Genomic DNA, 24382 nt, shown 5'->3' with positions numbered 1-24382 from the left:
GAGAAATTTACCACATACTGCAATCCGAAGAAAAATGTGGCGTATGAACGACACATCTTTAACAGACGGAGTCAAAATCCCGGTGAGAAAATAGATGCATATGTGACGGAATTACGCATTCTAGCCAAATCGTGTGAATTTGGAGATTTACATGATTCCTTAATTCGCGACAGAATTGTCTGTGGAATCGCCAGTGACTCGGTAAGGAGGAGACTACTGAGGGAATGCGACCTCACATTGGATAAAACAATGGATATCTGCAGGGCGGCGGAAACATCTGACAACCAAATGAAAACATTTGTGGAATCAAAATCCACGGAACAAAAAATCGATGCAGTTCAGAAAAGAGGTGGGAAGAAATTTGGAGCAACAAATAAAACCGAAATAAAACATATCCAGAATTGTAAAAAATGTGGAAAATCACATGCTTTGAAAAAATGCCCAGCTTACGGACAAACATGTCACGAATGCGGAAAACCGAATCACTACGCAAAAATGTGCCGATCTAAGAAGACAAAAAGCAAGAAAATTCATGAAGTTGACCCAGAATCAGATTCCGACAGTGAATTCGGAATAGAAACTGTAGAAGATACACATGACACCCGAAGAAAGTGGACTACGACACTGAAAGTAGAAAATACAAATGTAAAGTTCAAAATAGACACAGGTGCTCAGTGTAACATTATTCCAAAGAACATGTGCGATAAATTGGGAATAACGAAATTACAGCAGTCTAAAGCAAGACTTATATCATATACGGGCCACAAGTTAAAGATAGATGGCAAAATTCGGTGCACAGTACAGCACAAGAATAAATATTATGCGCTGCAGTTTTACGTTGTACCTGGAAAGGTGGATCCCATTATAGGATTAGCGTCATGTGAGGAAATGAACATCCTGAAACTTATTGAAACAGTAAGTGAATCTAAGACCGCAGAAGAAATTTTTCGAGATTTCTCAGATGTGTTTGAGGGCATAGGATGCATGAAAGGCAAACATCATATTCATATCGACAAAAATGTTCCACCAGTTGTTCATGCACCGAGAAAAGTATCCTTCAAAATGCGCGACAAATTAAAAGAAGAACTGGACAGAATGGAATCATTAAACGTCATAGAAAAAGTCAACGAGCCCTCTGAATGGGTAAACTCATTGGTTATAGTAGAGAAACCAAACAGAGTGAGGATTTGTCTGGATCCCCGTGATCTTAACAAAGCTATTAAACGAGAACACTATCCTATGAAAACCGTAGATGACATCACACATCAGCTTGCAGGGGCCAAAGTATTCAGTACTTTGGACGCCTCCTCTGGATTCTGGGGTATAGTACTTGACCAGGAAAGTTCAAAGCTAACAACATTTAATACTCCGTTTGGGAGGTATCGCTACAAACGAATGCCATTTGGAATTTCATCTGCGCCAGAAGTATTCCAGAAAAGGATGTCTCAAATCTTTGAAAAAATTGAAGGATGTGATGTCATAATGGATGACATTCTTATATGGGGTAAATCTGTACAACAGCATAATGAAAGACTCGAGAGAGTTCTAAAGGCAGTGCGTCATGAGAAAATAAAATTGAACAAGAAGAAGTGTAAAATACAGATGAATGAAGTTAAATATATGGGTCACATTTTCGGAGAAGATGGACTAAAAACTTGTAATGATAGAATCAAAGCCATTAGTGAATTCCCAGAGCCTACAAATGTAAAAGAATTGCAGAGATTTTTGGGAATGGTAAATTACATAGGAAAATTTATTCAAAACCAAGCCACGATCACAGAGCCTTTGAGGGAGTTACTTGAAAAAACCGTTGCATGGCACTGGCATGAAAAACAACAACAAAGTTTTGATCAGCTGAAGTCCGTGCTCATCAGTGCTCCAGTACTAAAGTACTTTAATCCGGACGAAGACATCACACTCTCTGTAGACGCGTCATCAACAGGACTAGGAGCCTGCATTTTACAAAATGGACAGCCAGTTGCCTATGCTTCTAGATCATTAAACAAATCGGAACGAAATTACGCACAGATAGAAAAGGAACTGCTAGCAATTGTGTTCGCTTGCAAGAAATTTCACCAATACATCTATGGACAAAACATCCATGTAGAATCTGACCACAAACCCCTTGAGAGTTTGTTCAAGAAAACATTGTCATCGGCGCCACCGCGCATTCAACGTATGATGATTAAAGTACAGCCGTACGACCTGAATGTCAAATACAAACCAGGGAAATATCTGTACATAGCAGATACCTTAAGCCGTGCGACTGAGTCAGAATCAAGTCAAAGTGACAAGGATGAATTTGAAGTGTTTGCTGTTCGTTACTTGCCGATATCGGACGAAAAGGTAAACGAATTGGCGATAGAGTCTGCAAAAGATAAAGAAATAAATGCCTTACAAAAAATAATTCTTGAAGGCTGGCCAGATGATATTACAGAGTGCAACTATTTCGTTAAGAAATACTGGAATTTTAGAGAGGAACTCAGTCTTTACAACGGGATTGTCACAAAGGGTCGCAGACTAATTATACCCTCGAAACTCAGAAGCGACATCCTGAATCAATTGCATTATGGACATATGGGAGCCGAAAAATGCAAACGTCGAGCCAGAGAAGTTGTGTTTTGGGTAGGAATTAATTCGGACATAGATAAGAAAGTTGCAGAGTGCAGAGTGTGCAATAAATACCAAAGGAGACAACCCAAACAACCTCTAAAACCTCATCCAGTACCACTTAGGCCATGGCAGAAACTTGGACTCGACTTGTTTGAGCTAAACAGAAAATCGTTTCTTACTGTTGTGGACTACTTTTCAAAATTCTTTGAAATATGTGAACTGCAGAGCACAACCAGCTCCAGTATCATCAAAAAATTAAAACCAATATTTGCTCGCCACGGGATACCCGAGGAACTGATCAGCGACAATGCACCGAATCTCGTCAGTGACGAATTCAGGAAATTTGCTACTGAATATGGATTCAAGCACACAACATCGTCCCCACATTACCCACAGAGTAATGGCATGGCGGAGCGTACAGTCCAAACTGTAAAAAACCTCCTGAAAAAATCAAATGAAGCTCAAACGGATCCAAACCTCGCATTATTAGAAATACGTAACACACCGATCGACGGGGTAGGAACTCCTACTCAACTTCTGTTCGGACGCAGGACGAGATCCATATTACCGACGCACGAGGCATTACTGAAACCACATATCAAGACCCGTAAAATTCGGACTGCTCTTGTCAACAAGCAGAATCAACAAAAAATTTATTATGACCGTAATGCACGCGAACTACCCAATCTGAAAGTGGGAGACAACGTTAACATTCAATCAGAAAATAAACCATGGAAGGAAGGAGTAATTGTACAGAAATGTCCGGAACCACGATCATATGTCGTAGAATCCGAAGGAGTTGAATACCGTAGAAATCAAAGACATCTGATGAAAAACAGCGAAACTGACAAATCTGGGGAAGGAAATAACACCGAGATCGAAAGCGATAACGCTGCAGTGAATGACAATGCGCAGAACGATATCGAGCACGTGCAGAAAACGCGCAGTGGCAGAACAATAAAGGTGCCTGAAAAATTCTCAGACTTTGTAATGTAAAAAACTTTATGGTGTATCAGACTCATATATATATAGGATTTATATGATTATATATTCAATGTATTCCTGTGTAATCATTGATATATTATCTTGTAAGAGGTTGTGGTAAAGACAACACTCCAACGGTAGGTTATGTGCTTGAACCTCTTACCTCAAATTATTTCAGAAAAAAATAATTGTAAAATTAATTGTGTTTGCTAAGGCATATATTTGTTTACCGTAAATTCTAATCTCAAAGGGAAGGTGTAATGATATAAACTGTTTATTGAATCTGACAGGTGTTTCCGTTGGGGACCGCGCGTGTTTGCTGGCCTTGCAGTTTTAGCCTGGGAAAATGCTGATATTTCATTCATACTTGTAATTTGATAATGCCATGCCTTAGCACTCTAATATTCATTCTGAGTTTGCTTGTCTTACTATTAACATGTACATAGTGTAAATAAAGCATTCGTGAAACCGTAACGGCTCTGTAGTGCCTTTATTAAATACATGTATTACTAAGAAAACTACAACAGACAAGATCTTTCTACTGGTACATGTACCAAGATATTTGTCTTTGTGACTTTGGTCATCTTCGGAATTGGCCATTATCGGGGGCATTTTGTGTTTCACGAACACATCTTGTTTTATACAAGTTTGGAGTGTTTACATGTCCATCTCATTATAACCCTTTTCTGTGATACTGAAAATGGCGATGAAAACCCAGCATTGCTATTTATTTAACCCTGATCAGGCATCAGTCTTTATTATTAACTCAAAATCCCACATTGCAACAGTATTATATTCTTTACACAATCATAGTTCGCTGTTCTGTATCGATGTTATTAGTATTCAACAGTAATGCTTTTACAATTGTTAATTGTCCAGATACTGGTATATGCATAATATTCTAAAATGCCTGAATTTGCAGCACTTCATGTCATATTGTTTCACTTGAGAAGACAGTTGTCTGGCCTGTGGACTTGTTTATTTATGTTGGACTGTAACATGTAAATATTTTTCATTGCATAGAAAACTTCTAGCCCAAATGTATGTCAATTTTTTTTTAATTACTATGTTACCAATTTTGTTACAATATTTACAATTTACATGTTCTTGTTTACGGTTTTAGTAGTTTAGAAAATTGTCTTTACTAAAGAAAGAATTGGAGTGTTTACATATCCACTTGATTTTAACCTTTCATGTGTTATTGACTGGTTGTATTGTGCAATTCCAAAGTATGCCATTATCAATTTTATCTTTAACATTATGTGTCCATCAAAAATAAGCTATTAAACATATACTGTCATATGTCAACCTATCATATGTTATCTTTCTGTTCTGTTGACATATTAAACTTTGTTCCATACCTTTATCTATATTTCTGCTTCATTTACTTTATTATAGCATTCATGCTTTTTCACAAGAGTTCAGCACCTGATTTAGCTATGAATAGCTGAAGAGCTAAGTGCGCAAGTTAAAATGGTGACCGTCACTATTAGATACAAACCAAGAATATAGAGGTTTAATAAGGAAGATCGAACTATCTCGGCGAAATGATAACCAAGAATATCGAGTTCTGGATCATATTGATTAAACAAAACTGGCAACAAGACTAGGAAGTAACAATAAAAGCATTCCTTTAATTATTCATTTCGGCCTCAAAACCATAAAAAAGAAACAGACTTCAAGAAAATTTCGATTTTGAACACTTCTTTTCTTGTATCAAAAACACGAATAGGAAGTTGTACGTAAATCTGCAATTCAAGATCTATGTCTGATTAAAGTATTTGTCTGGAGAGTTTTCATATGAATTGTCATATTAGCAGTTCTGCACCATTTCTGAAAGTTATGCATTGAATAATTTGACCCCGTCTTTCAGTACTTTCAGGACTTTGATTAGTTAGTATAAAGGAACGATAACTTTGGGTAGAGATTGGGCGCGCTGCATTACCCACAATGCATTAGATCTTCCAAGTCGCCATATTTATTGGAGTCCGTTGAAGAAGTTACTGCTAATTTACAGATTCAAGAAATAATTAAGCCCGTATTTCAGGTAAATCAAGGTTTGCAACAATGTACATGATTTTTAAAACTCAAAGTCACGCAGAGAAAGGACAGTTTTATGTTATTTTGGGCGGTGTAATTTACGAATGTGCGTCACTGCGTGGCATGCACTGCCACAACTCGGTTCCGATATTTAACGGGTATAAATTTACAGCAAGCCAACAGACAATTTAATTTATACCTTATGAAAAGTAATTTACTTCGTAGACAGCGGATCTAATATTGACAAGTACGTTGTGACTTCCGGAAGTGAAATGTTCTGAACTAGTTCATTTTGGGGTGCAGATATTACCTTTTTGAACTTATCAATCTGCATCTTTATCATGATTCATTGATTGGGGAAAATACCTGCTTTATAACAGTAGGAATGGGGCCCTATTTCGGCCGCCTACACTACTGATGTACATAAAACCTACATCTTGATTGATTGTTTAGTATTTTTTCATGAATTCAAAGAGGCAGTCCTGTGGGGATCCGGGTAAGAAAAGGTCCTCAGTACCCCCTTGCTTGTCGTAAGATGTGACTAAATGGAGCAGTTTTTCTGAAGATACCGCAAAAACCGAGGTCCCGTGTCGCAGCAGGTGTGGCACGATAAAGATCCCTCCCTGCTCAATGGCCATAAGCACAGTCTATGCGAAAGTTTTTTGGACCACACAGGACATTCGGACCTGTGTAATCAATGAACAAACCGGACCGAACCAAATTTTGTCAGACCAGAAAACCTAATGTAAAAAAGTAAAACACGTGAAAATGCAAAAGCAAGAAAATCTTATTTATTATACTAGTAATACTATACCAGGGTTCCTCCTGGATAATACTTAAGACGGTCCATGCGGTTTTAATCACATTAATATACGTATTTGGATTTGTGTGATATTTTTTACTTATTACACTTACAAACATTTAAATGACTCCGCCTCAAAATAATAAAGCTCAAAACCGAACACAGACATCCGACATTCCGGTCCGGTGTAAAATATGACGCATCGTACCTGAGGCACTACACATCGGTCAGGTCCGACGGTCCGATGTCTTTCGCATAGACTGTAAGCGTCAAGTATTAGTGATGGGCAATCGGGGGGGGGGGGATTAATCGATGATCGGATTAATCGGATGCACCTTTTCAATTGATTAATCGAAAAATTATCGAATTTTATTCATTTTAAATTTATAGCAGAAATATATTAAATTTACTTTATTTTTTACCCTATTAAATATCAAGTTATAAATTAGAATAAAATCATAAGATTAATCAAATGTATCTTGTTTAACGTTTCTCTCGAGAATTTTTCACTACGGAGACGTCTAAAATTATTTGAAGTTAATAATCCCATACTATCGATTTTGTTTTCCCGGAATAGGAATAGATCTCTTTGACTGTTGTTTTTCCTATGGGTTAGAATAGAGCCTCATTTCCCCTTACTTGTTGTAAGAGGCAAAATCCGAGGCCCCGGGCCGTGTGTGGCACGATAAAGATCCCACCCTGCTCAAAGATTGTAAGCGTCAAGTATAGGCCTTAATTTTGCAGCCCATCACCAGCAATGGTGACGTCTCCGTATGAGTGAAAGATTTTCAAGATGGACGTTAAAACAATATTCAATCTTATTGGATGATTCAGCTTCGTCATCCATTTTTAATTTTAGTGAAGTTGCGACAGGAATATTCGTATTATAAAAAAATACCGACTTCGGCGATTTTCGATTTTAAAAATGGCAATCGATTATTCACATCGTTTCAGTTATAGCGACCAGCAATCGAAAGTCGACGACAATTCAGTACATCACTATCGAGCATAGGCCTAAATTTTGCAACCCTTCACCGGCAGTGGTGACGTCTCCATATGAGTGAAATAATCTCAAGAAGGACATTAAACAATATTCAATCAATCAAAGGCATCGTCGGAAACCCACGGTTGATTACTCTTTTTTCCTCTCTCCACCCGTGGGTCCATTCATTCCTACTCTGTCGTTCTCAAGAATAATCAATGAGGCAATTTGATTGGGCGCTCATGGTATACCCTATGCGAATTTGTCCAATCTGACAAGACGCTCTCAGCTCAATTTTGGTAAGCAATTGTTGTGATAGCAAAGTTATGTTAATGCAACCTTTAAAAACAGAAGAGTTCCGTTACTATAACGATTACTCTGATTGGACAGTATCTTTAAATATTTCTTCATGAGAACGAGCAATTAGGAATGAATGGACCCACGGGTGATGGAGAGAGGAACGAAGCATTATCAACCGTGGGTTTTTGACAATGTCAAAGAGGCTTCATTCATGATTTCTGTCCTTTCTTAGGTGCCTTTATTTGCATTTAATTTGACACATTTCATTTTTGTGTACACTGTATGCATAAAATCTTGTAATTTTTCTTTTCAGTGATATGGAAATTCATCCATTTGCCCTGCAGCAAGGGCAGTATGGGGTGTATCAGGGCAATATTGGGGCTATAGGTATGGTTGCTGGTCAGTTCAACAATGTTGGAGAGGAGTATGAAGAGGGTGAATACATCAATGAAAATTATGGCTATGAAGAAGGTGGATATGACCTTCTTCCAGGTCACCTTGGACAAAGACAGGAAAACACAGAAAGTCAGGCAGACTATGATAGGGAAAGAGAGAGGGACAGGTAAATAGTATTATGAAAGACATGAAAATATTCACAGCAGTTACTAACCTTGTACTTTTGCCTGTGATATTTGCCAAGAAAAAAAAAACTGGAATGATTTATAAGATATATAAATTGTAATTCACAATTAAATGGCAACAACTAAACACAAATTAAACTAAACGATGAACTGCTTCACTATTAACATAGCAAACTAATTAGATATACAACATTTTATGTAGATCCAGAAGGCGTGATAGAGATAGAGATGGTCGTCGTAGAGATGAGCGGAGATCATCACGTGATCGTGACAGGACTCGTAGGCGAGACAGAGATAGAGACCGCGACCGTGATAGAGGACGAGATAGGCGAGAAAGAGAACGGAGCTCAAACAGATCATCAGACGATGATAGGGTAAATAATAAATGTAGCTGGTCTGTAAGAGATAGTTAAAGGTTACACATTGTATGTCAGTAGTTGTCTTCAGTGTAAGTGTAAATGTAGCTGGTCTGTAAGAGATAGTTAAAGGTTACACATTGTATGTCAGTAGTTGTCTTCAGTGTAAGTGTAAATGTAGCTGGTTTGTAAGAGATAGTTAAAGGTTACACATTGTATGTCAGTAGTTATCTTCAGTAATGTAGCTGGTCTGTAAGAGATAGTTAAAGGTTACACATTGCAGTGTTTTTTCCTCTTATATAACTGGTACCGATAAACTGTACCATTCCCAATGCCAAAAACCATTGATTTTTCCCAATTTTGAGACTAAAAATTCCCAATTTACTTGCCGAAAAATAGACCACTGACATCGTAATTTACTTAGTCTGAAACATACGAGTTAACTAAAATGTTCACTTCCCGTATTAAATCAAAAGTACAGATCATGGCAGTGTACGTGTTTTGTAGAGCTACGACGATTCTAAAACGAGCTTACGACGATTCCCTATGTCTCACAACAGCAAATATTACCGTAAAAAGTTTGTAAAGAGATGACTACTTCTTGTTTTGTTCTCTTTTGTTCTTTTCTTGTAGTTGAAATCATTTGCTGATACATTGGTAAAAAATTTCCAATTTGTTCGATTTTGACGCTATTTTTCCCCAATTGAATGGGTACCGTTACCAGTACCAATGGGTAGAAAAAATCGCTGCATTGTATGTCAGTAGTTGTCTTCAGTGTAAGTGGCTTATATCAGGTCCCGCTGATTTTTTAGTTCCTGAGATCTGCTTGATTACTATGTATTTCAGCAACATTGATAATTTTTCCCTGTTGATTGTAATACAGAGCAGAGTCCCTTTTTACAGTGTAGTTTGTTTTTATTGACATGTTAAAAATGCTTATTAAAAATTTATGGACCAGACTGTAACTTATTAAAATTTTACCGTTCTGTGGTCTGGTGACAGTGATACCATAATATTGGTGTTCTCTCTAAAGAATGGATTTAAAGATTGAATTTTATTCATTATATGTGTTTATTTTTTTATTTTTTTTTTTTTAAACCATAGACTACAAATTTTCAATTTGACATATACATTAATTTCTCAATTCCAACATGTCAAAGGAAATGGGCCCCATTCTCAAAAAGGTGTGGAAAATCTCTGCTAATTATTGTTTTTCTCCTGGATCACCTCAATATGTGGGTAATGTTTTGTTCAGCGTATAGAAAAGTAATGTCGTTTATGTCTTAATTGTTGACCGTACGAGTATTTGCTGCTTTATTTTTAGGATTCTGACAGTCGTGATGGTTACCACAGATCAGATCAGAGAGAGGACAGGGCTGGGGAGAAATGGATGACGGATACACCAACAAATACAGTCCTGCTGCGAAATCTGCCACCACAGGTGGAAGAAAAAGATGTAAGATTTTCAAAAATTACTGAGTCAACTTGCAACAAGGAGCTTTGAAATCAACTATACTAGTTTGATAGGGTTACAGTGGTTATACTTATCAGACAAATAGGGGACAAACCATGATATATTCACATGCTGTAACAGCAGCATGAATTAGTGAAAATTTGGCGTTTTTATCATCAGAAATTTATGATATATTTGTAATTAATGGAATTTTATTACAGATCCGGGCAGAGTTGATGATGTTTGGGGCACCAGTACGAGATGTACGTCTGATGAGAAGAAGTACAGGTACTAAACAATCTATTTCTCACTTCAGAACACAATATAGGCTTAAAATTTTGTGACTTACTGACCTTAACTCTTTAACCATGTTAACAACAAAAGCATTTTGTCACAGATTAATATTCTATACAAAAGTTCACAGATTAAGAAATAAATAAACTTTGCAAGCTCAACATTTCAAAAGAAAAGTATGCTTATGTGTCCGATGTTTGACAAATGATTGAAGTAGTGGAGAGGAATTGAGAAAAGAAAAACGACCAGGATAGTAAATGGGAAAAAAAAGATTATTGAGACACATGTGATTCCAAAACATGCATATTCTGTATTTTGGTTCTAAATGTTTGATGTGATTGAGGTAAGCTGGGTGAAACTTGTGGTGGTCCTGGTCCTGATACAGACGTTTGGAGGATGATGCTGAATTGTTGTGTCCAAAGTGAAGATAAACTTATTTTTCTAATGACATTTAAATCGTTGAACAGGTACCTCCCGGGGCTTTGCATTCGTGGAGTTTCAGAGTGTGGGAGATGCCCAGCGGTGGATGGATCATTATCAGGTCAAATCAAATGTCTAGAGTGTATAAGTTAGGGGGGAACATCAAGTCAGGATCATTATCAGGTCAGAGTGCATAAGTTAGGTGGGAAGCTGGGACCATTATCAGGTCAAAGCAAATGTCTAGAGTGTATAAGTTGGGGGAGGGGGAGGACGACATCAAGTCAGACCATTATTAGGTCAGAGTGTATAAGTTAAGGAGGAAACATCAAGTTGGGACCATTATCAGGTCAAAACAAATGTCTAGAGTGTATAAGTTAAAGGTGAAACGTCAAATTGGGATCATTATCGGGTCAAAATGAATGTCTAGGGTGTATAAGTTATGGGGAAATGTCAAGTCGGGACCAATATTAGGTCAAAACAAACGTCTAGAGTGTATAAGTTAGGGGCAAAATGCATCAATTTAGGACCATTATTAGGTCAAAACAAAGTCAAGAGTGTAGAAGTTGGTGGAAACATCAAGTCCGAATCATTACCAGGTCAGAGTGTACAAGTAAGGGGGGAAACATCAAGTCGCGACCATTATTAGGTCAAAACAATGTCTAGTGTGTACAAGTTGAGGGGAAACTTCAAGTCCAAAAAATTGTCAGGTCAAAACAAATGTTTAGACTGTACAAATTAGGGGGAAAACCTCAAGTTGGAACCATTATCAGGTCAAAACAATGTCTAGACTGCACAAGGTACAAAACACATTTATACGCTGTACTATTTTGTAGTTGTAACAATGTACATACAGAACTAGAATTAAGTGACAGTGTACGAAATAATCAACAGCTTCTGAGGCATGTTAATGAATAGTAGAGTAATATAGAAGAAACAAAGCTAGCAGAATAGTAATGTTAGAAAAGTTTAAAACTGTAGGGGTTCAGCTTGGTGTACAGAGGAACAAGAACATAGTGACTGTTATTAGGTATGGGGAGATGGGGTCCAGTTCTTCTATCAAATTCCATATACAAGATCCTTCGGGTTGTGTACTGAAAACTTGCAGGGTGTTTTGTGTATGCATGAAACGCATTATCTAAATTAAAACGTGTACATGATTTAGCAATTGATTAAAACAAAACAACATGCTTGTAGAAGATTCCATTTGAAGTGTAGAGTGCACATGACAAGATAGGTTTTGGATAAGAAAAAAGTGTGTCCAATACAAGGACAGGAGAATGGAACAGGAGGTCAGTCGAGTTGCAAATTGTCGCTACAGTCAGAAGTCTGGTTGATAATTTTCATCTGTCTTTGATAACAGAGACACTTGCATCATCTAGTCATTTCAACAAAACCAAAAAAATAACGAAAAAAAACCCACTTGCTGATTGGCCGAGTTTCGTAGTTCCATGCATGTTGGTACATGTAGCCCCCTTTGTACAGATCATTTTACATGTATAGTAGTCTTAAGTAGATTAAGGAACCCAATCCATAATCACAGTGGGCAGTCCCTCATGACCTCTGGCAACATTACATTTCTTAAGGTCATGTGTAAAACATCTGTGTCTGTTTTTACAGGGTGTTCTGAACATCCAGAATCATTATTCTGCGACGATGCACTACAGCACCCCAAAGACAGGGCCAGAAAAGGGACCCATCCATAAAACAGACTGGACGTGTAGCAAGGTAATGAGGCTTTCCAGGGGTGGCCAGTCTGGCTGGTTTGTGTGTGTGGATTGAAGGAAGGGGAGAGTAGGAAATGTCCTAGTTTGTCCATATTCATTTTATTGAAAGAAACACATTAACAAAAACATATACTGTAGTACAGGTGTTAACATAATACAGATGTTGGGTAAATATGGGTGTGGCAGGTTTGTCTGAAGGTTGAAAAAAAAATGTACTGTAATTTTTGTACATGCAAAAATGTACTGTGTAGCAGTAGGTGTTTTATTTCTTAGTCTTTGCTTCATGATATCCTAGCGTATAAGTACATATCACAACTTAAAAAAACATCAAAATGTACCAAGATATCTCAACAAAACATGTTTATGTCTATCAAAAGAGTCACAGAAAATAGATATGGCAAGTATAACACGATGTACATGTACAATAACAATCACACCCAAGCACATTGATATAACCTTTATGATTTTTTCTTCCATGCTTATTCAATAATATCTTTTAATAGGATAATTTAAATTTGTATGTAAATTTCTTAACTTTTAGTGTGGCGTCCATAATTTCAAGAGAAGGGATCACTGTTTCAAGTGCAATTTGTCGCGAGAAGGTAGAGTATATCCTACACTTGGTGAACACTCAGGTGTGCTGTAATGGAGGGTGGATGGTGGGATTTAGAAACAATGGGGAGGGCATTGGAAACTGGAAATATTGATTTGGGTTTCTGATTAGATTCTGTGTAGAGAGAGTTGGTAAAGAAAAGAAGAAGAAAAACATGTATGAAAAGGCTATAATTATTAAAGGTTAGGTTTGTCTAACCTGTGTCAATTTTGTGTGTGTTAGAAAACACTAGATTTGATTTAATGGCTTGTGCTTTACTCCAAAATGAATTATGTTTTTGATGAGAACGTAATCGATGGATGCGTTTCTACATATATATGTACCACTATGCATGTTTTATTGTGTTCAATTAAAGCATGGTTTTCTGTATTCTAGAATTTTCTGTAGTTAAAGGGTAGGGAGGGAGATTTTATATTTAATACTGACTCATGGTGTACATGTATAAAGCAGTTTACTAGATTAAAATTTGAATGAAAATCCAAACAAATGGCATGCACTGAGAGAGTGAACAGAAATGCTCCAATTCCTGCTTTTGGCAAATTCAAGTGATGAAAAAGGGTATACCCACAGAAAGGCCAGGGGACTGCACAAAAATCAGGCTGGTGGATGACAGATGTGTGTGGAATGGATGTAAAGCATCCTTTTTTTTTGTATTTCAGAATCGGAGAGGAAACAGGAAGGAGACGGATTTGATCAGGTCGGCACAAATCCTTGTAACAGTAAGTACTGCTTTCTCATCTCTTTTTTAATTCAAGATTAAAGAATATACCAGTGTTCTTTATGGAACTGGTACAGTACATTTGTACAGGTATTTTCCAGTTTAATTCTGAGAAAATTGTATCATAGGAAATAGTCATAAACCTCTCTATCCACTCCCTAAAATTGAAGAGAACTGTCTGGATTAATTCTGTTGCACTGGCATGACTTGAGATTGATTTTGTAGTCTTTTAAGTCCTGCAGTTATGACCCCTTACAATCCTATTTAATAGAGGTGTACCCCAGTTTAGTAGGAATGCATGAAGTAGTTCAGTTGTAATTGGAGAGTTTTTATTATTGTTCTGTAGCCCTGATGTTATTATTATTGTTCTGTAGCCCTGATATTATTATTATTGTTTTGTAGCCCTGATATTATTATTATTGTTCTGTAGCCCTGATATTATTATTATTGTTCTGTAGCCCTGATATTAAGAGGTTTGGATGCACTTACCACAGAAGATAACATCGTTCATGTGATGAGTCAGATCACGAGGTTCCAACTTAAGAATGTTCAGATCATCCGAGATGATGCTACAAACACCTCAAAAGGGTTTGGTTTTATGGAGTTGGGCACCGTGGCTGAGGCGTCACAGCTTTTGGATCAGTTCAATAATCGCTTACCTCTGGAGGTGGATGGGAAACAGCTTTTGGTGAATTACGCCAAAAACACATTCTCTACTGTGTGAGTTTTTACTGTGTTTTAAGATGTACATCTATATTCAGTCAGTTCCACAGTTTCTCTGAATCCTGTTGAACCAAAATCTGACTGCTCAGATTGAACTACACCTGGTTAGATGTTAAGGGTGTGTATTGCTCAAGATTTTCCGATACAATATTTTCTGATGCGATATCCGATATATTGGATTTACAATGTAGTTCAGCATTTTCTGAAGTAAAATATCAAAATTAAAAAAATTAAGTGGTTTAATATCTTTTATTTCATAACAAAACAAACAATGACAATTAACGTCTGAGGAAACTCCAATGTAAAAGCGGGGGTTAAAGTCTGAGGAATCTCCAATGTGTCACAATGTAAAAGTGAGGAAATCTCCGTTGTGTCCCAATGTAAAAGAGGGGATTAAAGTCTGAGGAATCTCCAATGTCACAATGTAAAAGCAGGGATTAAAGTCTGAAGAATCGCTGATGTCATAATGTAAAAGCGGGAATAAAATCTGAGGAATCTCTGATGTCACAATGTAAAAGTGAGGATTAAAGTCTTGAGGAATCTCTGATGTCACAATGTAAAAGCGGGTATTAAAGTCTGAGGAATCGTGTTCCTGTTAGAAGCCATTTTTAATTATGAACTTCGATCCCGACTATTAAAAGGGCTAGTTTTAAACCCGACATTATATCGTACCGTCGAATCACCGTATCGTATATCGCTGGACAGACATATACTGGTACATTTCGATATATTGATTCACCCCTAGTAAATGTCATGGTATGTTTTTTATTTTACCAGATCAAAGGTCTTGCAATGTTCGACCAATTATTGACCATTGAAATCCATTTGATTTACGGAGTGTGATTTTATACATGTATCTTCTCCCTCCTTTGAAAAATTGGGAGCACATTGTTTTGCATCTGTTAGTCTATGTATCTGTAGACTAAGTCTTGTATGTTCAATATCTAAATAATCCACTGATTGACAGTTAACAAACTTGGTACAGTGGTTGCCGCTAAACTGATTTTCAGGTCTCAAGGTCAAGGGTCAAATTGGAGATGATAAGATATCATCTGCTCAATATCGTGAAAACCCCTTTGCTTGACAGACATCAAACTTGGTACACTGGTGCATCCTAATATGAAGTAGATAACCCTGAATAATTTTTACATAGTAAACTTAAAATGAGAAGGTCAAGGGGTAAACTGGATATATTTATTTTTGTAAATTATTTCTAGAATGTTCTTTTCATCTTTGACCAAGGAAGTGTACTTCAGCTCAAATGGAGAAGTCTGAAACTTACCTTTAACTTTGTTGTTTTATCATATTTGTAGGATGGCTACTTTAAATGCTGCTGCCAGCCAGTTTGTTGCGGCACAGGTAAATAATTAGATTACTTGTAAGTTACCATTATCATTGTATTGTGAATGTCAAAGAGAATGGGAAAATATCAAATCACAAGAAAATCTATGGATGCAGTGATAATGATCTTGTGGAAGTAAATTATGATGCAGAAAACCTACAACATACAGTCCGTAATACATGTAATTTCTGTAGTAATACGTGTAATTTCTGTAGTAATACGTGTAATTTCTGTAGTAATACATGTAATTTCTGTTTCCTATGGATTTCCTGTCAAAGATTTGCACTCTGGAAAACCTGCGTTTTGTTGACCATATATACATGTTTTTGTGTAGGGTCAGAGTTGGGACTACGATCAGGCCAACCAACAGGGTTACTATGACCAAAGTTATTACCAGGGCACTGATTACAACCAGGCAGCTTATGCTCAATATTATGAAGGAACACAGAGTACGTCTGTTTTTTTTATCCACGATTATCATGATTTCAGAATTAATCATTGTACATAGGATGCAATCAGATGATTTTGATTAAAATGAATGTAGTTTAGTGTATAATATGGTTCCATTTGATAGAGGACTGTGATGTTAAACACTTGTGTTGTAGCTGATTCAACTAATGCGGCGGCAGCTGTAGCCCAGGCAGCCATTAACAAATCTCTAGCAGCCAAACAACCACAGCAGAAGAAGGTAAGATGTCAATAGAGAAATACTGGAGAAAATCTGTAATAAGAAGAAAAAAAATGATACAGTGCATGTTAGAGAAAAAGAACATTGTGCTATTGTAAATGTTTGATTGCTTTTCATGTACAGGGTCAGGCAAAGGACCAGCAACAACAACAACCGGCAGCTCAAGAACAAAATGCCACACAGGAGTTCCCTAAATACCGTAAGTATATACAACCAAACAAACGAAAACCCAGAAATTTCCTAAATACTGTTAGTATATACAAAACACACCACTCCAGAGATCTGAGATACAGGTGTATGTAAGTATATATAGAATAAAACGTTGCTGCTACACACACACACACACCCCCCTCCCCCCCCAATGACACACCAAAAAACTGAAATACCCAAATACCCCCATAGGAACTGGCCGGTTTAGAGAAGTTTCACTGTATGTATGCACAGGAAAATGTCACTCCATAGTCCATAGCACCTTTAATACTTACTGTAGGCATATTCAGCAAAGTGAGCTCAGGTAGGTGAAATCAGTACGTGTAAAACCACTCGGGAATGCTCTAAAAAAAAAGAAGTGTGAGTGCTGTTGAAGGCATTGTCAGGAATCAAAGGGACCTCATGAGAAAATCTACATTTTATAATTATAATTGTTAAATCACAATAATTTGTTTATTTGGAAATTGTTGAAAATGTCGGTATTAATAACTGATGGAGTAATACGAGAGTTTATCACACCATTCAAATAAGTTTTTTTTAAAAAGGCTAAAACATATGTATGCAAAAAGTGATTTTTCAAAGAATTATTTTCCATACAAATTATGCACATCCTAGAGCCTATGTACAACCGATCTGGTTACTTGGGTGTAGAAATTGTGCCACAGAAATCCCAAACTTGAAAGTATTGCAGGTGGTGCTCATTTATATGGTCACTGCTCAGGAAGCTTTTGGGACATTTACAGCATGTATTGTAAAGTTCTGCATTCACTACTTTACATTACACATGACTCAATTTCTTTGCCAAGTTGACTTAAGGTTCAGTACAACATGTTAGGTTACAAGGTTCAGTACAGCATGTTAGGTTACAAGGTTCAGTACAGCATGTTAGGTTACAAGGTTCAGTACAGCATGTTAGGTTGCAAGGTTAAGTACAGCATGTTAGGTTACAAGGTTCAGCACAGGATGTTAGGTTACAAGGTTCAGTACAGCATGTTAGGTTACAAGGTTCAGCACAGCATGTTAGGTTACAAGGTTCAGTACAGCATGTTAGGTTACAAAGTTCAGTACAGCATGTTAGGTTACAAGGTTCAGTACAGGATTTGTTAGGTTACAAGGTTCAGCACAGGATGTTAGGTTACAAGGTTCAGCACAGCATGTTAGGTTACAAGGTTCAGTACAGCATGTGAAGTTACAAGGTTCAGTACAGCATGTTAGGTTACAAGGTACAGTACAGGATTTGTTAGGTTACAAGGTACAGTACAGGATTTGTTAGGTTACAAGGTTCAGTACAGCATATTAGGTTACAAGGTTCAGTACAGCATGTGAAGTTACAACGTTCAGTACAGGATTTGTTAGGTTACAAGGTTCAGTACAGGATTGGAATCGTCCTTTGTGTTACACATGGAAATGTGTTTCATTGCTATTGAATGATGAGAGATGGTCAGTATTTTGTGCACAACCTAGAGCCTAAGTACTGCCGATCTGGTTACTTAGGTGTAGAAATTGTGCCACAGAAAACCCAGACATAAGTACCACGGGTAGTAATCATTTTATGGTCACTGCTCATGAAGTTTTTGGTACAGTTTGTGTTGGAACAGAAGTATTGATAATTTTTGTCCCAGAATCCATCACAAAAAATGAAGAAAATGCATAGAAAGAAAAAATCATTTTGTTCTATTTAAAAGAAGAATTTATGAAGTCTTGGTTGCTGTTCGAGAATGTCGTGATTTTTCTTTTTTGTATGCGTTTCAATTTATTTTTGATATTGAGAAGTATAAACATTGATTTTGTGTTTCCTTGCCAGCTCCCCCTGATGTATCTACCTACCAGTATGAGGAGACCTCTGGGTACTACTATGATCCATTGACGACTCTGTACTATGATGCCAACTCCCAGTACTACTACAATGCTCAGACTGGACAGTTTATGTATTGGGATGCAGAGAAGTCAACTTACCTACCTGCCCCCTCCAACCAGATCCCAGGGGCAGAGGGAGAGGTTCCAACTGACAAAAAGAGAAAAGAAGACAAAAAGGAGAAGAGCAAGATGGCCAAGAAAATTGCAAAGGTAAGGTGTTCTGGATTCTGCGAAGCACAGCAACACTTGGTGATGTCGTTCTGTATATACTTTGTGTTGCAGTCATGGTGTACATGTATACCATTATTAATGATGCCCTCGCAGCCTTTAGTAATGGTATCTTTATAATACACTGTAAGAAATGCCTTGTGTATATAGTTTGTAATGGTACTAAGTATTGAATAATGCATTTATTTTGTTATCACAGGACATGGAAAAATGGGCTCAAACAATGAATAAACAGAAAGAAGCCATGAAAGGATTCAATGCAGCATTGAAAGCCATGAATGGTCCAAATGAGAGGAAAGAATCGGCCACTGCTGATGCAGGCTATGCCATTCTGGAAAAAAGTGTAGGTACCAATTTCCAGGAATTTTTTTCTATGTGGACTTTCTAAATTTATATCTTAGGTAATTGGAAAACTAAGTACTCAAATTAAAATTCAGTTTTAGATATATCTTTAACATTTATCCAGGCTAAAGGAGGATTGGAGGATAAGAAATTAATGCCACCACCAACGGCAGGGGTAAGTCAAGTTTACATGTAAATTAAATGGATGCATTGAAAACAAGTACCAATGTAAATTTGAGTTGCTTGAGTTTTGGTCTCTGAAAAACAAAGCGTTTTGAAAACAAAAAGATCCGATGCATGAGAATATGAAACAAACATTTAAACTTGTTAAATAAAGATAGCTGTCGGGTATGTCAAGAGATAAAATGTGAACCAGGGGCATGTTTTACATAACAACTTACGACTAAGTCGCAAGTCTTAAATTGTATTACACAGTTATTACTTTAAATGAATTAATTAAAACTTTTCTAAGGCTTATTTTTCCACATTTAAAAAAATTATTTTGCATTATGAGTGAATGATCGTACTAAAATAAACTGGAAAATTCCAGTATGTAAAGTTGGTCATAAGTTCTTTTGTAGAACGCGCCCCAGCAATCCAGATGTTACAGCGCACTAATCTATCTGTGTTGAATAAGAGAATAATCTTTTATAGACAGATGCCTATTCAGCTTGAATTTAAGCAGCATCAGTAACCTTAGTTTTGATTTTGGGTTAAAGTCTTTTGAAGTGACATAACTCGCTTGGTAGACCTGTATTTTTAGCAGTGACATCTTAATTTATGTTTTTGATGATTTATAGGGTAACTCTCCAAGTCGAGCTGCAGTTGGTGCCAAGCCTGGTTTGGTGGCGTCCTACGGAGGGGACAGCGATGACGAGGAGCAGGGGGAGGAAGACTCGGGAATTCTAGACGAGAGTAAACTGACTGACTGGAACAAGCTGGCTTGTCTCCTGTGTAAACGTCAGTTCCAGACCAAGGAGATCCTCGTAAAACACCAGCAGATGTCGGACCTCCACAAGGTTTGTTTTAGCCAGAGAATTGTTAAAGAATATAATGGCAGTACATGTGTATTAAAATACCTGTCAAATGCTGAGTTAAAAGTATAACAGTTCTGCTGCAATAGATCATGCACATTGGTACTGTGTAGTACAGATGTAGTTAACAAAGTATAAATTATCAATTGGAATTGGAGAGGCTATAGTTACACAAAGGGATTTTGAGTGAGTAAATTGGTATATACATAAGCATGTGTAATACCAACATAATACCTGGGTTAAAGTATTGACCAGCTTCAAGATGTTCCGCTATACAATGCTCTTGTTTTACGACTTGTATCCTATTTTTTGCAGCAAAATTTAGAGAATTTAATAAAATCAAAAGCTGCATCGGGTGGTGATTCTGGTCACTTTCAGGTAAGAGTTCTATTGAACGTAATGTACAACATTGTATTACTGATGCAATTAAATTGCAGGGTGTCAAGTTCTTATTTATTCCTATATTTTCCTATAAACTTGAAGGTTCCTATATTTTCCCTATAAGTCATTAAAATCCCTATATATCCCCCCAAAAATGATAGTCCTATCTTCAAAAAAGATATAAAAAGAAAAAAACCATAAATCCAGGAGCTGATGCTAGATTGATATTCAATATGCAATTTCCGAGTTACCCAATAGTTCTTTCCCTTTGTGGAACTATTACGCACAACGAGACGCAAAACATTATCGCCCACACGCAGTGGGTACAAATGCTTATCACTGCCTTTGTATATTGCCTGAAGGCCGATTATCAGACATCATGCAACTACCCTAACTGCAGGGACACACAATATTAGTAAGTTTATTAGTATTTAATAATAAAATAGATCAAACAAAAGCCGATTATTACCATTTTTCTTTGATTAAGATATCACTCGTGCAGAAGAGGAAATAAAAAATAATTTCATATTTAATGGCCTAATTCAATCAAATATCATTCTCGATGTGGTCAGTTTAATGTATACTAATGGCTGATATGAACAAAATTTACACTTTTATCTGTATTTACATTGCTAGTCAAAAGTATATGTATGCATCTTGTACCCACCAAAGCGTTCAACAGAACACGGAACGTACCTCTAACACAGAAGAGCTGATATCTCGGAAGTTGCATATTAGATTGTTATGAAGAGAATAACTATGATGATTGTGTAAGAACTGTCTACTGAATGGAAAATTGTCCACATTTGAAAGGATTTTGTCTTTGATTATGTTTAATATTATTATACCCCCTGCAAACGAAGTTTGGGGGGTATACTGGAATCACTTTGTCCGTTTGTCCGTAGACGCAATTTGTCCGAAGTTAATTTCTAATACCGCTGGACATATTTCATTCAAACTTTATGCACATCTTCTATATATTATGTAGTTGTGCATCTCCTATTTTCGTTGAAATATTTTAACAGTTATGGACATTTTCTGGTTTGGTTGTACTTGTAGTAATAGACACAATTTATCCAGAGTTTATTTGTAGAATATACACTTCTGCATTCACATTGAGTGCCCTGTAGATAATGTGAAAATATCCAATGTGCTTGCATTAAATATTTCCCCTCATCTTATATGCCCCGCGGGGGGTATTAGTCCCATTAGGACAGTTCTAGTTTCACTGTGCTTGATGGATTTTTATGCAGAAACAATACACTTTTGATAAATCCTTTAATATAAACCTCATTTATTCCTAAGAATTTGCTGTAGAAATCCCTATATTTACCCTATAAACTGCAAAAAAAAAAGTGGCTTGACACCCTGAAATTGTATTTGTATTTACCAAGTCTACATTGTCTTTTCCAGTATCGAGATCGAGCTAAAGAACGCAGAGATAAGTATGGGATTCCGCCCCCTCCAGAACCCAGACACAAGAGACCCGACCTGCCTGTTCCGTAAGTCTTACATCGGAGCAGGGGAATCTTGCATTTGTTGAGTCATCTAAATTTGAAAAGACCCGCAACTTCTGTTCTGGTTTGATAAATCGGTTCATTATTTTTTTTTTAAAACAATTATATTTCACATTATTTCACCATTGACATAGTCTGCAAAAAAGTATTTGTTGAATAAAGTGATCATAGACGAATTTTTTTTTTAGATTTATGGAGTTTAAATCAGATTTGACCTCATTTTCTTTAGATTTGAGCAGCCCACCAAGTCTGGTATTGGTGGAGATAACATAGGTAACAAACTGCTCCAGAAGATGGGCTGGCAGGCAGGGAAAGGGCTCGGGAAGTCCGGGCAGGGCATCGTGAACCCTATAGAGGTATTGTAAACACGCATGTCTGTAATGTGGATACTCACTATACATATTTAGATGGTTATGCCTTAAGCAAGTCAAGATGATTATTCATGTGACAATGTTTGTGATTTTGGATATTGAAATGCGTTGCTTCCTCCATAAGCATTATTTTGATGATCTTTAAATAGCAAGTTCTTATAGCTGATAAATGTGTAAGCAGTGACGTAAATTGGATCACCTGGTTAGAAGGAATAGTACATCCTGACTTTTGCTACACTAATGTTAGTGTGCACCTTTTCAGTATGATTGTACACAGCTTGAAACCGGTCTTAATGCAATTCTATGTCTTTTTGTAGGCAGAGAGGCGAGCTCAAGCAGCTGGACTTGGAATGAGGGGAGCTAACTATGGTACAACATCCGGTGATGACTACAGGGAGTCGGTAAAGAAGACCATGTTTGCAAGATATCATGAAATTGACTCCTGATTCTCAGAAACTCTCTAGAATGTGTGTGTAAGAGATGTGTGATTAAGTTGTGAGGAACAGTGTGATTAATTATATACACTAAGACATGGTTTTAAGAATCGTGTTACGCAGATGTTTGAATGTTTTTTACGTGTTCAAATTTATTATAGGATGTCGTGATGAAAATCATTCTGACACTTATAATGTCTTTGTTTTAAATCGAGGTATCTCTCAGCTAACGAAAGGATTCTGTGTTTTAAAATTGTAAATATGTACATAAAATACATGACATGAAAGATGATGTGTAGTGTGTTATTTTCCATCCACTTCTATGGCTTTGGCGAGGTTTTCTTATGAAAAATTAAAGTTTGAGGAGTTTGAAAGGGGGAGGGACCAAACTGTTGCCCAATGCTTCAACTGATCTTCAGTTAGTAAACGCTTATGATTGGTGCATTGGGTTGATGAAGTAATGTAGCAGTGTGAAATACTGCAGAATGGATATCAACGAATTTAAATGTAAAATTCGAGCTATTCTAGTGCAATACGTTCTCACTCTTATTAACACCTATTAGGACTACACGTATATAATATAATGTATAGATACTATAATCTATATATAGATTAGATTTATTGAAATCAATCTCTATATATATGGTAAAGTGATCGTGAGTCCGACACCCTTTTCGTGTGCAGATTTACTCCGACTGTTTCTCCTGGTATTTCCTTGTTCGAGTTTCATACATATACCTAATCCAGTGATTTAAATAATCTGGCAACATCAATTCAATGCCGGTGACGGATTTAGAAGGGGGAGCCCCAGTGTTTGATTTTTTAGCTCAAGTGAGCTTTTCTGATCACCCGTATTCCGGCGTCCGTCCGTCTGTAAACTTTTAACGTTTTTATACGCCCGACGAAGACAGGACGTATTATGGTATGGCGTAGTCCGTCTTGTCTGTCCGGACCTTGTGGGCAGGATACAGACTGAATCATAAGCCCTAGGGCTTTACAACTTGGTACATTTGATCACCATGATGAGAGGAAGATCCCTATTGTTTTTCAAGGTGAGAGGTCAAGGTCGTAGTATCACTTTTTAGGAAAACCTTGTGGGCAGGATACAAACCGAACCGTAAGCTCCAAGATATTATAACTTGGTATATTTGATCACCATGATGAGAGGAAGAAGCCTATTGTTTTTTCAAGGTCAAAGGTCAAGGTTGCATTACTTTTTAGGAAAACCTTGTGGGCAGGATACAAACCGAATCGTAAGCTCCAGGATATTATAACTTGGTATATTTGATCATCATGATGAGAGGAAGGTGCCTATTGTTTTTCAAGGTGAGAGGTCAAGGTCATAGTATCACTTATTGGGAAAACCTTGTGGGCA

General features: G+C 37.0%; 2 protein-coding genes across 2 annotated transcripts in view; both read left to right on the top strand.

The window, feature by feature from the left end:
* LOC125659639 (uncharacterized protein K02A2.6-like) overlaps positions 1–3609 on the top strand; it is a 3846-nt gene extending 237 nt beyond the window's left edge. Inside the window, exon 1 of the mRNA XM_048891378.2 lies at positions 1–3609. This exon is cut by the window's left edge and continues 237 nt beyond it. Coding sequence (XP_048747335.2) covers positions 1–3609 — 3609 coding nt within the window.
* Positions 3610–5513: 1904 nt separating this feature from the next.
* LOC130048324 (RNA-binding protein 5-like) lies at positions 5514–23299 on the top strand. Its single transcript, XM_056144914.1, has 22 exons — positions 5514–5644; positions 8035–8283; positions 8505–8676; positions 9983–10114; positions 10333–10399; positions 10873–10946; positions 12443–12550; positions 13091–13151; positions 13822–13881; positions 14339–14600; positions 15917–15962; positions 16280–16394; positions 16551–16633; positions 16757–16832; positions 18648–18910; positions 19128–19271; positions 19395–19445; positions 20071–20289; positions 20620–20682; positions 22099–22187; positions 22432–22558; positions 22891–23299. Exons 2-22 carry the CDS (start codon positions 8039–8041, stop codon positions 23017–23019), a joined length of 2586 nt encoding a protein of 861 aa, XP_056000889.1. The 5' UTR covers positions 5514–5644; positions 8035–8038; the 3' UTR covers positions 23020–23299.
* The last annotated feature ends 1083 nt before the right edge of the window (positions 23300–24382 follow it).

This window comes from Ostrea edulis, chromosome 7 (assembly GCF_947568905.1).
Source record: "Ostrea edulis chromosome 7, xbOstEdul1.1, whole genome shotgun sequence".
NCBI classification, from domain to species: Eukaryota; Metazoa; Mollusca; class Bivalvia; order Ostreida; family Ostreidae; genus Ostrea; species Ostrea edulis.
This window is presented reverse-complemented; position numbering and strand designations above follow the sequence as displayed.